The sequence below is a fragment of the Brachionichthys hirsutus genome, chromosome 10 (genome assembly GCF_040956055.1).
Source record: "Brachionichthys hirsutus isolate HB-005 chromosome 10, CSIRO-AGI_Bhir_v1, whole genome shotgun sequence".
NCBI classification, from domain to species: domain Eukaryota; kingdom Metazoa; phylum Chordata; class Actinopteri; order Lophiiformes; family Brachionichthyidae; genus Brachionichthys; species Brachionichthys hirsutus.
The window spans coordinates 3,034,355-3,050,054 of NC_090906.1; the positions used below are offsets into that span (position 1 = coordinate 3,034,355).

A 15,700-nucleotide genomic window follows, 5' to 3' on the forward strand; every position below is an offset into this window, starting at 1 on the left:
ATCATTCAAATACCTTAAAGAACTAATGATTGATTAGCCTTCATTGAACTGAGATTGCCCACATTGTAGTGTTTACATATCTCAATTTGTCCCTCCTCCATCCGCCCCCCAAGCCCTTTTGTCTGATAGGAGAATGAGGAAGAGGAGGCACTGGGAAACCTCTGGAGCACCTTGGAAAGTTTCTTTGAGGTCTCAATGAAAGCATCAGAAGACTGTTCCTAGTGAATTACTCAATGGCCAAGAAGGGGCGTTCGAAGGGCGAGAAGCCTGAAGCGCTCATCTCTGCCCTCCAGGCAGCAAATGAAGATCTCAGGTCCAAGCTGACTGACATTCAGATAGAGCTACACCAGGAAAAATGCAAGGTATTAGCATTTATAGTTGTATTTGGTGGCTCTTTTGTCAGTGGCTATGCTTTTTGTGTGCTCCTGCTCTCTGTCTCTCTATCACTCTCTCTCCCTCTCTTTGTTTTTGTCTCTCCTCCTACCTGTCCTTGTCTCTCCCGCTCTGTCATTGTCTCTGTCTTGTCTCTGTCTCTCCCTCTGTCTCAACCCAACCAGTCAAGACAGATGGCCGTCCACTATGAGCCTTAGGTTCCGTTCAAGGTTTCTGCCTGGTAAAGGGATGTTTTTCCTTGCCTCCGTCACCAAAGTGCTTGCTCTCGTGGGTCAAGTTGGGTTCTGTCTTTCCCTGCAGGTCTTTCCTGCTTTACAGCTGTAAAGTGCCTTGAGATGACTTCCTGTTATGATCTGGCGCTATAGAAATAAAAAGGAATTGAATAAATGTATTCTTGCACCAATTAATGCTAAATGTCAATTCTAAACAAATTACAAACAAAGAAGATAAGAATCATGATCAGCTCCAAATTCATGACTGATAAGGTCAACGAAGTTCAATTGTATCTCTACCAGATCTATAAAATAACTTAATTCTCTTTTTCCTTCACTGCTTCTCTCTAAGGTGAGCAAACTGGAGCGTGACAAGGTGCAGGAGGTGAAACGCGTGAAAGAGCAGGAGCAGCACCGCCACACCGCCATGCTGACAGAGCAGCGGGCCAAGTGGCATGAGGAAAAGCAGAAGGAGCTTCAGGCTCTGAGGGAAAACCTGACTCGGCAGCATGAGCAGGAGCTGGCCCGCCATGCTAAAATCAAAGACCAAGAGAACCAGAGGCTCAAAGCCGCACTGAGCGGGATGCGCGATGGCAGTGGGGAGAAGGTGAGGCGAGAGGCTTCGTCTCTGAGGAAGGTTGAGGAGCACGAGAAATATATACTTGCTGCTCATGTATGCTTTTCACAAGATGAAGAGTAAAAAGCTACATTCTGTGCGTTTTCAGGTTCGCACCGCGCTGACCCTGGAAGCCAAGGAAGATGCTCGTCGCTTCTTTGACCAGGAACGGGTGAAGCTCTTGCAGGAGATAGTTGAGCTGAAGTCTTCTAAGAAGCAGACCGATGAGGCTTTGAGCACCATGATCCAATCTGACAAGATGAAGGCTGGCGACCTGCGGGTGGAGCACCAGCAACACCAGGAGCAGATTTCCAAGATCAAGTGGGACTGTGAGAGGGACATCCGCAGACTGGTGTGCAAAGTCACTGCTATTCAATTCTAAATACCACCTCACTAATGCCAATATTATCATCATCGTATATATTTAGCCCACAGCTCATGTTGCAGACAAAAGATCTAGGGATGGGCACGCCAAGAAAAATATTAATCTGGTCCAAATTCCAACATCCCATTAAGATACATGGAGAAAACTTTGTAGATTCTGTGTAACATAAATAGCTGAAAACATGACCTTCACAGTGGTTAAAAAAAAATCTTGCCATTGTAATGGGGAAGAAGAGGAAGAAGAAGACTGTGTTAGTGATTCATATTTTTAAAGTAATAGATGTTTGTGCCATTTAATTAAAAAAAATCATACTACACACTCGGAAAAAGAAATCCATTCAACAGTTTCTTAAGTACACACGATTTATATGTCATTCTAGGTGGATGAAATCAAATCCAAAGATCGCACCATCTTTTCTCTGGAGAGGGAATTGGAGTCGGTGGCGGGTTTCTTACAGAAGCTGCAGCTTCAGAAGGATGCCCTGGATGAGCAACTCTTCCTCGCCAAGGAGGCTGAATGCGGATTGGGGAGCCCCAAAAGAGAGATCCCGGGCAGAGCCGGCGATGGAGCCGAACACTGCGGGAGTCCAGTGAGTAGAGGAATATCAAAGTCACTTTTCACGCTTAGTGTATACAAATCAAATATTAATAATGACCTACTCATCTGAAAGAGACTGAGCGCCCTTCGCTTTCTTCTCTCTCTCTCTTTAGACCCTTAGATTCAGTCCTAATGTGTCAAGGCTGGTTTTAAGACATTTTTTTTTTTACATTTTACAGATAAGGTTCCTGAATCTCCAGCTCCAAAGCAATGGGAAGATATTGGAGAGAGAAAAAAACAGAATTGAACAGTATTCAGTCAAGTCAGACCTCAGGAGTGCCCAATGACTAATTTTAAAATTAAATTAGATGTTTATTTTTTCCCCTACCAAATGGAAAAATTGAGATAAATCCCCAACAATTTGAGTGTATAATAATCACTGACCGTGAAAAGTTCCGGAGGATTTGAAACATTTTCATACGTGTATGTTTTCCCTCTGAACAGTGAATGGATAAGATTATATGGTTTGTTTTTGTTTGTTTGCTTGTTTCAGGACCTGAGGAGAAACCAGCGGCGCATTGCCGAACTCAACTCCAATATACGTAAATTAGAAGACCGCAACTCACTGCTGGCTGACGAGAGGAACGAGCTGGTACGACAAAAGGATTTAGCTACACAAACTACATCTCTCGCATTATCTCTTCTTTCTTCCGCCCCCCCCCCCCGTGATCTCCAGCTTATTCCCGTCCTCCTTCCTCGTCAGTCTCAGTTGCATATGTCCTCGTGTCCGTTTCTCTGCACTACAGCTGAAGCGAGTACGCGAATCAGATAAGCAGTGCAAGCCCCTGCTGGACAAGAACAAACTGCTCTGCAAGAGAAACGACGATTTGACGCAGACCATCCAGAGGATGGAGGATAAACTCAAGGGCGTATCCAAGGAGAATCTCGAAATGGTGAGCACAAAGTTCGACATCGTGCACGTTATTTGTTTTACCATTTGAACAAAATGATCGGAGGATCTCAGAAAAGGGTTCTTCCTGTCTGTCGCGTGTCTACAGAAGGAGAAGATGAGCTCCCATGCTCCTCTGAAGAAGCTCAAGTCTCTGAATGACCTGGACCAAGCACACGATGACCAGGAAATAGCCTTTCTCAAGCTTCAAGTCCTGGAGCAGCAAAGCATGATTGATGAACTAACAAGAGTATGTTTTTTGTGTGGATGTGTTTCGTGAGGGTGCAAATGAATATTCTTTTTTTAAGTTTCCATTCCGTTTCAGGCGATAAACTGAAGAGAATTCATCTTCAGTGATTAATCCTGAGTGCGCGTAAAAGCAATAAAAACTTAAATAAGCAGGCAGCGTAGTGTTAAATGTGTTTTTACACATTTTCTGTTTCATAGGCATATCCAAAAGTGCTTGTACATATATATATATATATGCTGACTAGATGGATGTTATCTGCCCTTCTGTCTTGTCTGGAGTGTGACGTCCCATCGGCACTTGTAGTACTTTAGCTTATTTTACAAATATATTTGAGTTATAACCTGAATTATCAGAGTGCAAATGCGAAACCTTAAATTCAATTTCTTACAATCCTTTATTTATCTGTTTCCTTTTCCAGGACCGAGAAAAGCTTCTAAGAAAGAAAAGGCATAAAAGAAGTTCGAGGCCAGTAAAGGTACAAAAGACCTGTTCGGATAGGCTTTGACACAACTGTCACGGCCATGCATAAAAAAAAAAAAAATTGACCTTCAAGTGATCTCAGAATTGACATTTTAATTTCACCTTTCACATTGCAACATGAATTGAAACGAACAATCTTCCAAAGATACTCAGAACCAAGCTTGTTATTTAACTGTGATGTAATTATCATTGGCCATTTGTCACCAGAGACTTACATTTTTTTAAATTGAATTTATCTTTTATCTTTGCAGAGGCACATTGTAGTTGACACCTTCTTTGGGTACGATGAAGAGTCCATGGACTCAGAGACGTCCTCAGTCGCTTCATTCCGGATGGACAGGACCCCAGCTACTCCTGACGAAGACCTGGAAGTGGTGAGAACTTCAAATCATTCCGTTTCGTTGAAGCAGCGCTTCCACAGAAGCCCAGTTGAGCCTTTTGTCTTTTACTTCCTGTGTGCGACGAAAGGGGCTATCCAATGAGGAGTCAGAGCTGCGATTTCGCCAGCTGACGAGGGAGTATCAGGCCTTACAGCGAGCCTATGCCCTGCTGCAGGAGCAGAAGGGAGGCATTCTGGATGCTGAGATGGAAGCAAAGGTACATGCAGGCACAGTCACGGGTTTCATTTCCACCTGAAATATTTGTGAATGAAATAAAAGGATTATGTAAATTAGACTAAAATACGATCAATTGTTTTTCAATCTCATTCAAAATTGAAACAGTGAAACGTCTGCTGATGAACGTTAATGTTCATGTTTCAGGCTCATGAGCAGCTCCAAGCAGATGTTCTCAGGTATAGAGCCAAAATAGATGATCTGGAGAAGGAGCTGACTGTAAAGGGACAGGTAGAACACGTGCACGCGCACACACACACACGATATACAGCATGCACCAAACACTTCACTCCAGCTTCCTCTTTGTCCTCACATTAATGTAAGACATGACTTCCACTCTATCTGTGCTCCGTCAGGACTCCAAATGGGTGGAGGAGAAACAGCTGTTTTTACGAAGGAATCAGGAGCTTTTAGAGAAGGTGGGACTCGACTTTTTGTTTGAAGATGACCTGATTTTAATGACTTTAATATGTCAGCGTTCTATTTGAGTAACGTTTAATACATTTTCTTGCTATCTGCCCGAAGATCTATCAGTTGTATCAGCCCGATGAGTGTTACCGGCATTACAGCTGCTATTTAACATGCTTTGAAATAATTAGTCATGACTTCTTGAATTATTATCGTTTCACGTTAGAGTTATCCACCTTTCCTTTTTCTTTATTTTTGTCCAGGTGGAAAAGTTGGCGTCAGAATGCAATCAACTGCAACAGGAGCTACAAGACTCCAAAGACCAGAATGAACTGCTAGAGTTTAGAATACTGGAGCTCGAGGTGAGTCGCGAAGCCTTCATGAAGATAAAACTCATTCTAATATTTCGGCATTGCTTATCATGCAATATTTTTTTGACTGCGTTGGAGGAGGAAATTAATACGAAAGGGCCAAGCATTCCAGCGCTTTCTTTACATAACAGAATGCTTATCTCTGCTGTGACAGGAGCGTGAGAGGAGGTCCCCTCCATTCAACCATCTCAGAATGCATCCGTTCTCCGAGGGAGTCAGTGCGCTGCAGATCTACTGTATGAAAGAGGGGGTCAAGGTATGCAAGAGAGGAAGTTGCCATCTGCTTTAAATTAATAACTTATTATACCCTTTGGCTATGTGCTTACGCTTTGTTTTTTTTAAAGGATTCCAATGTTGCACAATTCTCATGACTTTAGGAAACTTAAAGCTGTAAAGTTTCATCCTTGTTATTATTATTTTATGCATTTTGCATGTATATTTGATGTACCGGTATGTTCATGTTTTTTTTTACAATAATTTTGTAATCCTGATACTGCTTCCTTTACAGGATGTGTGCATACCAGATCTCATCAAACTTCTAGATATCCTTGGGGACAATGGGGTGAATAATTTGGAATTCGACATATGAACATAACATAAAAAAAAACAGGCTCGTTATTAATACCCCCACCACTTTTTTTTCCCCAACAGAACCTACGAAATGAGGAGCAAGTAGCCATCATTCAGGCTAGCACTGTTTTGTCACTAGCAGAGAAGGTGAGTCTCTAAACTAAAACATTAAGATGACACCATGAGAATCTCATGTTTCCCTGCTTCCTGTTTCTCCAGTGGATTCAACAGATTGAGGGGACGGAGGCTGCGCTCCATCAGAAGATGGTGGACCTGGAGATAGAGATGGTTAGTCGTAATAATCAAGTACCGGTACAGGCGATCATATATTGGATATTACTAGTTGATGTCTGTGATCTCCATCATACATTTAGTCCTGCCCTTAAAGCCTCACAGCAGCTCTAGTCCAGTGTGATAAGATGAAAGCTGCAGCCATTGTGATCCTGTTAAATGACTCAGAAGATGTGAATTCATCAGATAAATTCTTCGTCTTGTGGGATGAATACGTAATAATACTCCACATGGATGTTTGCACACCAGATGGCTTATGGCAGCTAGTTTTTGAGCATCCACAACGACACTTAGTAATAAAATAGGGCCTTGAAATTATTATTATTATTGCACAATTGCGTTGCACATAATGAACTTTAAAATTTTGCCCTGACCACCTTGTACTGCGTTCAGGAGATGTTCTGTAAGCAGAAAGGATACCTAGAAGAGGAGCTGGACTACAGGAAACAGACTCTGGATCAGGCCTATATGGTCAGTATGTATGTGTGCGAGTCAAACTTATTACCCAGCTGTAGACAAGTAGTTGTGTCTCTGTAACTTATGTATATTCCATTATATATATGTATATATTGGGTCATAAATTAAGACTTGGGTTAAGGGCTGTGACGTCGCCAACTGCCTGTAGGAGTTTACTATTAAAATATAGATATATTTATATTAAAAACAACCTATTTTTCTCTTCCTGCCAGCAAATCCAAGAATTGGAAGCAACACTGTACAACGCCCTGCAGCAGGACAAGGTGCTTCATATCATAATGCATTACAGGTTTAAAATCATTTTTGACTTTGATCAAACTGTTAAAGCTTCATTTTGAAAAATGCTGAGAAACATTTGACAATAAATAACTTTTTAATGAATATTGTAAGCTCTGTGATTAACTTTTGTAAAAACACATAGGAAACATAATATTGCTTTAATTCTTAAGACTCTTTAAGAGCTAGACAATTGACAACAGCATCTTTTCAGGGTGTTTTGTTTTAAACCCATAATGGTATATCTTCTGCGTCTGACACCTTCTTGCTTTCTTCAGGTAATAAAGTACGGCGAACCTCTCGATGAGTTTCAAAAGGATGAGTTGCGGACAGCGGTGGAGAAGCTCAGGAGGCAAATGCTGAGGAAGAGTCGCGAGTACGACTGCCAGATTCTCCAGGAGAGGATGGAGCTGCTGCACCAGGCGCACCAGGTCCGTCCATGTCTGCACGGCTGATAGATATATATGTATTAAAACATTTAAGCCTCTGCTACTCTGTCAGAGCTGATGTAGAGCACCTGCTTCAAACATAAGCATCCCCGGAGAAGCATGTCTGAAAAGGCTGCTTCCAGTGAATTGAAGTAACTCGCAGAAAAACCAACTTATTGGAACTTAGTCCTCATTTTAAAAATGCTGTTCAGGGTCCAGCAACACGAAGGAAAACCTTCCTGACTGTTTCCTCTCTCAATCCTTTGCAGAGAATTCGTGACCTTGAAGACAAGACAGAAATCCAGAGGAGGCAGATTAAAGACCTGGAGGAGAAGGTAGAACATTCTTCATGCATTTCTGTAAAGTCAATACGTAGATTAAATATAGCAGCTTGATGCAGCGGCTATAAAACCCCCCAGAAATTATCAGATGTGGACAGCATTAAAGTGCAAATGAAAATAAGCATAAAACAGATATATATATATATATATATATATATATATTAGCAGCAGATGATTGGCAGGAATAAGTGAGGGTGTGTGTGTGTGTGGGGGGGGGGGCATGGGGGAAGAAACGGCTATGGAACCATGTTGATCTGGTTCGGCGGCTGCGGAACCTCTTCCCCGAGGCCAGTAGTTTTTTTCAAACTGTGTTATTAATATTGATCTTAATTTTTTAGAGTATAGATTAAATGCTGTGACCTTTTCCTGTCACATTATGCAAACTCTCTAATGTGCATCTACCGTAATTACGTTTTCATAGGTTCTGTTCTCGTTTCCCTCGACCTCTGGTTCTCTTTGCTGTTACTGACATGTCTTGAGTGTTAGTCTAATCATTACTCTTTTCTTTCCTTTCTTTAGTTTCTATTCCTGTTCTTGTTCTTTTCTCTTGCCTTCATCCTTTGGCCTTGAAGTCTTTGGCATGTACTATAGCAGAGGTGAGTCGCCGTACCTTTGAGTAAAAACCCTCTCTCTTCTGACATCTTAGTTAAATAGGCCTCTATTAAAGCAGCACCTGCACAACAAAGTCAAAGTCAAATCTATGAAGACTCCAGCTCCAAAGTCCTAACTGTCCTTCACAAGCGCTCAGTCAACATGCATTTCTTGTCTGCGTGTACAGACCTACAGACAGGCAATAAAGCTGATTCTAACTTTGATCCAACGGAATAGAAGAATGGAACTTACAATAATTACCTTTGCTGCCGTTTGTTATCAAGATAACCCAAAACTTTCTGGACGGATCTAGAGGAAATTTCCAGGAAATGTTGGGAATGTTACCAGGAACAGATGATTACATTTTGGTGATGAACCAGAAGAGATCCTGGATGCTGGATCACTTGGAAATACAGTAACATTGCAGTCAACGGAGCTTTAAAATGTGTTCCTCAATATCTCGATTGATTAGGGTTAAACATTTCAACCTGTATCTTTATGATTGATATTACGGTGTGTATATATATAAATGTTTTAATTATAAAAACAAACTTCTAAATATTCTAAACATGTTTCTTGTTCACTTCCAACCCCTCTTTTCTTTTGGATTTCTCTCTCTCTCTCTCTCTCTCTCTGTCCTTCAGGTGCTACGTCAGCTTGGAAATCTTGTTTGTGACCGCAGTGTTATTTATTTTCTGGAAATGTGTGGAACCCAGTGCGCAGCTCGAGCAACAACATCCATGATGGTAGACATCGTAGGTGGCGTGTTATGGGGTGGCCTTGGATGTTCACAGCTCAGATTTTATTATGTATTTTACGTGTTGGACTCGAATTGTCTGAACACACGGAGTAAATGTAACGCTTTGCGAGAAAGAAGGAGACTTACGATGGACACACGTGTATGAAAACGCTGTTGTAGACATATACACATTCTTTCACAAATCCAAACCAAAGCCTGGGAAATGCTTTCTCTGCCATGCAGGGTAATAATACTGTATGTCCTTCATCACCATTCAGCCACAATGTGAAAATAAACAGACAGAAAGTTGTACACAACAAGGCAAACGAACTTCTAGACCACAATGTTTCTTCTTTTTGGCCTTTTCTTTGCAACCCTGACAGGAAATTCCTCACAAATACAAAAATCAAAGTGGGCCAACTCAGGTTCCATGAGTGCAGAAGAGGTTTCAATGCAATGCAATGCAATCCCAGGATGAGCTTGCCTGGGCAGCCTTCAGAATGGCGCTTACACAAGACTGCTTGGACTCTCCAGAGGTTGTACCTGCCAGAAGGACGGGCGTACGCGACGTACACTGGTGTGTACAGACACTTAAGAGGGACAAAACACACTCAAGTTGACAAGTATTTGCCAGAATGGCTGCAACGAAGAGAGATAAGAGAAAGAAGATAAGAGATATTGTGAAGGAAATGACACTTGGAACCAGTTTGTCAAAATGCAAAATCTCTCTTTTTTTTTTTTTTAAACCAGGAGTCTTCAAGAGTTTGAATCTCTGTTTTTTATTGTTATTCCCCTTTCTATTTTTTTTTTTATAGGTCCACCCACTGAGATACTGCATCCCAAGATTTCCACTGAGGACAAAATATACATTTGTTCATATGTACATGAGTCTGAATCCTTTCATGTTGTTCCCCCTATTTAATTTTTGTGAATAGATGCTTTTATTCTATCCAGCAGCATGAACGGTTCATTGACCCGGCGGTTTATGAGTAACGATTAGGTTCCTTGGTTTTACCGTGATGAAGGCTGCAAAGATGAACATTTCCTTGAGAATCTTATGAAGTTATTGGAACATGAATGTGGAACGGTGAAGCATTCACTTTATTTTTCATTTTGTTTTCTACCCAAACTCAGACAGAAATGTTTTATTTATTCTTCTCCTGCCTGAATGAAGAAGTGTGACGCTGTGCTTTAATGACGATCATGTCTACCTTTAAAAATGTCTTTGGATGATTGGATTAAATTAAATCGAACTTGTTGGTAGTTGTCACAAAAAATATATATAAAAAAAGGATCAAAACTAGATATATTTGAAAATATATGATGAAAAACATCATTTATTCTGCAGGTTCTTTCACTGCTCCCCTTTTCGACTAAACATCTCTGATATTAATGACTGTATGGAGGTCAAAGTGCTTTTACACTAAATCCATTTTTTCTTCACGGTCACGCTGGTTGGTGGTAAACTACACCAGCGTGCACACCTGCCCCCCGGGGCAGACTAACAGGAATCTGTCTACCAACCCACTCCAGCCAGTACCAAACAACATGCATCCATATTCATAAAGCAGTGCGAGAGACATTGAAGGTAGGGTGGGTGGTGCGAAGGAAGAAGGAGATGTGAAGGACTCTGAATCTGCTTTATCTCAGCTCCATACCGATCACTCACCCAGAACTGGATTAGGATCCAGTCTTATCTAGTGATGCAGATCAGAATCAGAATCAGAAGTGGTTTATTGCCATTGTCAGTGAGGGTTCACAGACTAGGAACGTTTCTCGGTGAAGTCGTGCTACATTTAACGTTAATGACAAAATACAAAAACCATACAAGTACGGACACAGCAGCAGCCGGAGTGGTTACACAGATGTATACTGATGTATACACAGATGTATACTGCTATCACCATCGTATATCATGAGGTTTACATCCTCGGTATTCTTTACTTTGATCGGCCTATTGTTATTCCTAATGAGTTTTCCACGACCCTTGGGCAAGCCACGGCGTTTGCCCACTCACTGACTTTGCCTGTCTTCCCAGAGCCTGCCAATCAGCTGACCAGCTTCACCTGTTCCAACGTGGGCACCTGCTGCTCGTCTCATCATCAGCCGTCTCACTATTTAGGCTCTGGTCTGTCGTCAGCCCCTTGCCGAGATGTCAGCTGTACTTAGTGGTTCTTGATACAAATTATTGATTAGGTTTCTGTATTTGTTATATGCCGCTGGGCCTTTTGGATGCTGTTTTCGGCAGATCACTCCTGCTGTCTGTGAATTTGAGTCCCTCTCATCACGCTGCCCCCGCTTCTCGACAGAGGCCTGTCTTAAATGTAAAAAATAAACGCACAGCAATGTTGAACAAAGAGAAAAAGATGTCCAAAAGACCCCACCCCAACACAAAATGTCATCAAAAAGCTGTTGCTAGCTTTCCAACATACAGAAACTTGGGAGCAAGCAAATGTGATCACAGCTTTCACAGTGCCCGGAGTCATACATGTGGCTGAATTGAAAAAAAAAAAAAAAACATCCTTTGCAAATAGAGAAACCTGGCCTACCTGTTCACACACAACTGCTATCCATTCAGTCTATATCTGGCCAGGCTTCTTAAAAGCACAGCTTGCACACACACACACGCGTCATTAGCAGTAGTTTATCGGTGTCACTTGTGCAACTTCACAATGGCACGTGGGAAACAGGAACAAGGACGAGAGCAACTTCTTTTATTACCCCCGCCAAGGAGATTATGTTTTTGATGGCATTTGTTTGTTTGTTAGGAGGATTACGGAAAAACTGTTGGGCCATCTTAATATGTTATTTTTTTGTTTAATTTAGATCCTATTCAATTTTGAGAGCGATCTGGATAGCTTGCGATATGGATTTAAATAAAAAATAAAGAATCTGGATTTTTCCATTTACTTAAAATGGAGATTTGTTGAGAAATAATCATATCTTGTAAAATATGCATTCAATTCACTCACCAGAAATCACGGTGATAAAGGGGTCCGATATGCACTATCATGCAAAACTCTCTTCTGGATCTGACCCAGAATGAGGTCAGGAATTTGTTTTTAAATTTTAACATTACAAACCCTATTTATGGTTTAAGAAAAATTAGTTAAAAATACACATCAACTCCAATTCACCTTTACTTTTCATTGTTGGTGTATAAAGATACCAAGAACAATTTAGAACCTTTTGATGATGATCCAGATCACCATGTGGACAGCCTAAATTATGAGGGGAATGAGCTGCTTGGCGGAGGATTGTGCTTTCCGAGTGCTTTTCTAGTTCTGAGCTGCTATATCTGGTTCTTTTTTTCTATTTTTTCCCCTCCTTTCTTTGGCACAAATAAAGCATTTATTTAATGCACTCATTTACAAAAGTACAAATGTTTGATTCTTTGCCATTCGTTTGCCACATCGGTGTCTACGCGGAGCTGGCTGAGCGACTGCAAAGGGACCGTCCGCAAATGGCAAAACTGCTGCAACAGTGAAGAAAGACACAACACAATATTTGGTACATTAGCGGTGCATAACTGTAAAATAATAATTAATAAAAAAAACATATTTAAAAAAGAAAGGTTCAAATGAAAGTCCACGTGTTGTAGTAAGATCATGAGGGGATGGTTGATAAGTACAGTAAATATGGTGCCTTACCAGTGCATAACTCCGAAGCTATTAAAAATAATAATTAATAAAGAAAAATATTTTTAAAAAGGAAAACGGTCAAAATGAAAATACACGTCGTCTAGTATGATGGGCAGGGCCCAGTTGATGATTTTGGTGACAGTACAGTGTCTAAAGGTGAAGTTATTGAATATTGTGTTGTGTCTTTCTTCACTGTTGAGGCAGTTTTGCTATTTGCAGACGGTCCGTTGGCACTCGTCGCTCAGCCAGCTCCGCGAAAGCAGCAATTCTATTTCTGCCCTTCGATAGACAGCTACTTTTGATAAGTGAGGTTGTAGAACATCGTCTACCTTAAAAAGACGCGAAAGAAGCATAGTTTATATCTTGATAACGTTTCATTAAGGAGCTATTGATGCCGGAGGTCCGAATCTGTGAATATCGAGCCAACTTTAACTGACTCAGTAACCGTGGGAACCGTGAGGTGAAGTAGCTGATGTAACCAAGGGAAAATGATACTTTTATTTTTGTATTTGAACTTCACCAAATCCTTAACTTTGTTATGTTCTATAACTATTTCACATTTAGAGGCAAGTTCTAGCCTTATTTAATTGTTTAGAGTTGCACTTTTATGCCTGTACTGCCACTTTAAGAGAATGGCGAGTGCAGTTTGTCACGTAGGCTGCACGGCGCGCGCCTCCCTCAGCCTGTACTAACGGTCTGAGAGGAGGTAGGTGCCGAGTTGCTCTCGTCAGCGTATAATATCATTTATTTAATTGGACACTCAAGAATATAAAAATTAATGGTGAAAATATTTACATTTATATTGGAGAGTCAACATGTACTAAGAGACCCATGTAAAAACAGTTCTGTGTCTATTAGCAAGTTACTGTGTCGTGTGAGAGCTAGCTAAAACATCTCATGTTTCACTTGCTAGCAGGCGACAGATGAGCGTCGCGTGCGTGGGAGACGAGACTACGTGGGAGACGAGACTACGAGGGAGACGAGACTACGTGGAAGACGAGACCAGTTTTATTTTCTGTTATTTGTGCAGGTATGTGCAACTTATTCAGACAATAGTGTTCATGTATTAAGTTACCCTGGATATTTTGAAAATGCAATTCATGTATTTTATTTTATAAGTTAAAATTGTATTGATAAAAGGCTGATTAAATGTATATGCACTGTATAAGCTGCCAGAGTCTGTACTAAACAGTCTGAGAGGAGGCGACCGATGAGGGAGACGAGACTACGTGTGTGACAAGAACATTTTTATTTTCTATTATTTGTGCAGAAATGCCAGGAAAAGTGCTTCCAGTGGTCAACGCCATTTCCTGGTCCTTCCTTCATTCAGTGCAAGTACTCAAAGAACACAAGGCAGATATCACCAAGGATAACGGATGTGCCCCAAGTCAACATTGCACTTCTAACGATGAACAGACCCACACCCGTTACGCTGATCATCTGCTCAATGAGATCCTTTGCTGTGACATCATCGCGTATATCCTCCTTCAAATGCGACAGGCAGTATTTTCCTGACAGGATGTTGATCTGTCGCCTCAAAACGTCTCCAAAGGGGTGATTTCCTCCGCTGACCACAAAGTCGGTCCACAATCCGACTGCTGGTCGATTCGCTCTCTATGCGGTCGCTCACGTCCTGGAAGAAGAGCAGCTGCTTCTCAGAACTCCAGAAGAACGGATGCTTCAGCACGCAGACGGTTGAGGGGCGGGACTTGGGCTCAGTGCTGATCATCTGCTCAATGAGATCCTTTGCTGTGACATCATCGCATATATCCTCCTTCAAATGCGACAGGCAGTATTTTCCTGACTGGATGTTGATCTGTCGCATCAAAACGTCTCCAAAGGGGTGATTTCCCCCGCTGACCACAAAGTAAAGCACGCAGCCTGCAGAGAACACATCCATCGCCGCCGTCGGATTGTTGCCTGGAGTATCACGCAGAACTTCGGGAGCTATCCACCCTTCGGTTCCTGGTATTCCCGACCGTAAAATAAAGCTGCTACGACCATCTGGGATTTTCTGACAGAGTCCAAAGTCTGAGATGAGAGCCCGAACTCGACCCAGAGCACCGGGGCCGGAGAGGAGGATGTGACTGGGCTTCAGGTCTCGATGGACTGTATTGAGGGTGTGCAGGTGTGAGAGACCACACATGGTCTGCTCCAGCAAAGTCACAGGATTCAGATTGAGATCACCAAACTGAGCTGGATCGTCCACATACTCTTTCAGCGTTGCAGCACACAGCTCAACGGCGATGTACGAGAAGAGGCGGTCTCTCGCCGTGCAGAAATAACGAATGACGTTTGGGTGTGCGTCGGACGCCCGGAGGAGCTGCACTTCCCGTTCTGCTACCTCAAAGCTCTCGGGAAGAATTCGCTTCACCGCTACGTCAAATTTACCCCTGAAGACGAAGGTTCCTGCTGTGCCGTGTCCAAGAACCTCAGATCGGGTGAAGGAGATTTTACCCACGTAAACCTCATCGCCGTTTCTTTCGGTGTCATTTAGAAGAGGAGCTGGACTACAGGAAACAGACTCTGGATCAGGAGCTGAACAGACCCACACCCGTTACGCTGATCATCTGCTCAATCAGATCCTTTGCTGTGACATCATCGCGTATATCCTCCTTCAAATGCGACAGGCAGTATTTTCCTGACAGGATGTTGATCTGTCGCCTCAAAACGTCTCCAAAGGGGTGATTTCCTCCGCTGACCACAAAGTCGGTCCACAATCCGACTGCTGGTCGATTCGCTCTCTATGCGGTCGCTCACGTCCTGGAAAAAGAGCAGCTGCTTCTCAGAACTCCAGAAGAACGGATGCTTCAGCACGCAGACGGTTGAGGGACGGGACTTGGGCTCAGTGCTGATCATCTGCTCAATGAGATCCTTTGCTGTGACATCATCGCGTATATCCTCCTTCAAATGCGACAGGCAGTATTTTCCTGACAGGATGTTGATCTGTCGCCTCAAAACGTCTCCAAAGGGGTGATTTCCCCCGCTGACCACAAAGTCGGTCCACAATCCGACTGCTGGTCGATTCGCTCTCTATGCGGTCGCTCACGTCCTGGAAAAAGAGCAGCTGCTTCTCAGAACTCCAGAAGAACGGATGCTTCAGCACGCAGACGGTTGAGGGACGGGACTTG

The 15,700-nt window shown here is 42.4% G+C and overlaps 1 protein-coding gene across 1 annotated transcript; it reads left to right on the plus strand.

Moving 5' to 3' along the window:
* The first annotated feature begins 233 nt into the window (after positions 1-233).
* jakmip2 (janus kinase and microtubule interacting protein 2) lies at positions 234-8,168 on the plus strand. The gene is made up of 22 exons (XM_068745038.1): positions 234-362; positions 958-1,212; positions 1,331-1,573; positions 1,986-2,195; positions 2,697-2,795; positions 2,950-3,096; positions 3,202-3,342; positions 3,761-3,817; positions 4,074-4,196; positions 4,291-4,419; positions 4,584-4,667; positions 4,793-4,855; positions 5,108-5,206; positions 5,370-5,471; positions 5,724-5,777; positions 5,867-5,932; positions 6,005-6,073; positions 6,470-6,547; positions 6,766-6,816; positions 7,108-7,260; positions 7,527-7,592; positions 8,118-8,168. Exons 1-22 carry the CDS (start codon positions 234-236, stop codon positions 8,166-8,168), a joined length of 2,469 nt encoding a protein of 822 aa, XP_068601139.1.
* Positions 8,169-15,700: the final 7,532 nt, after the last annotated feature.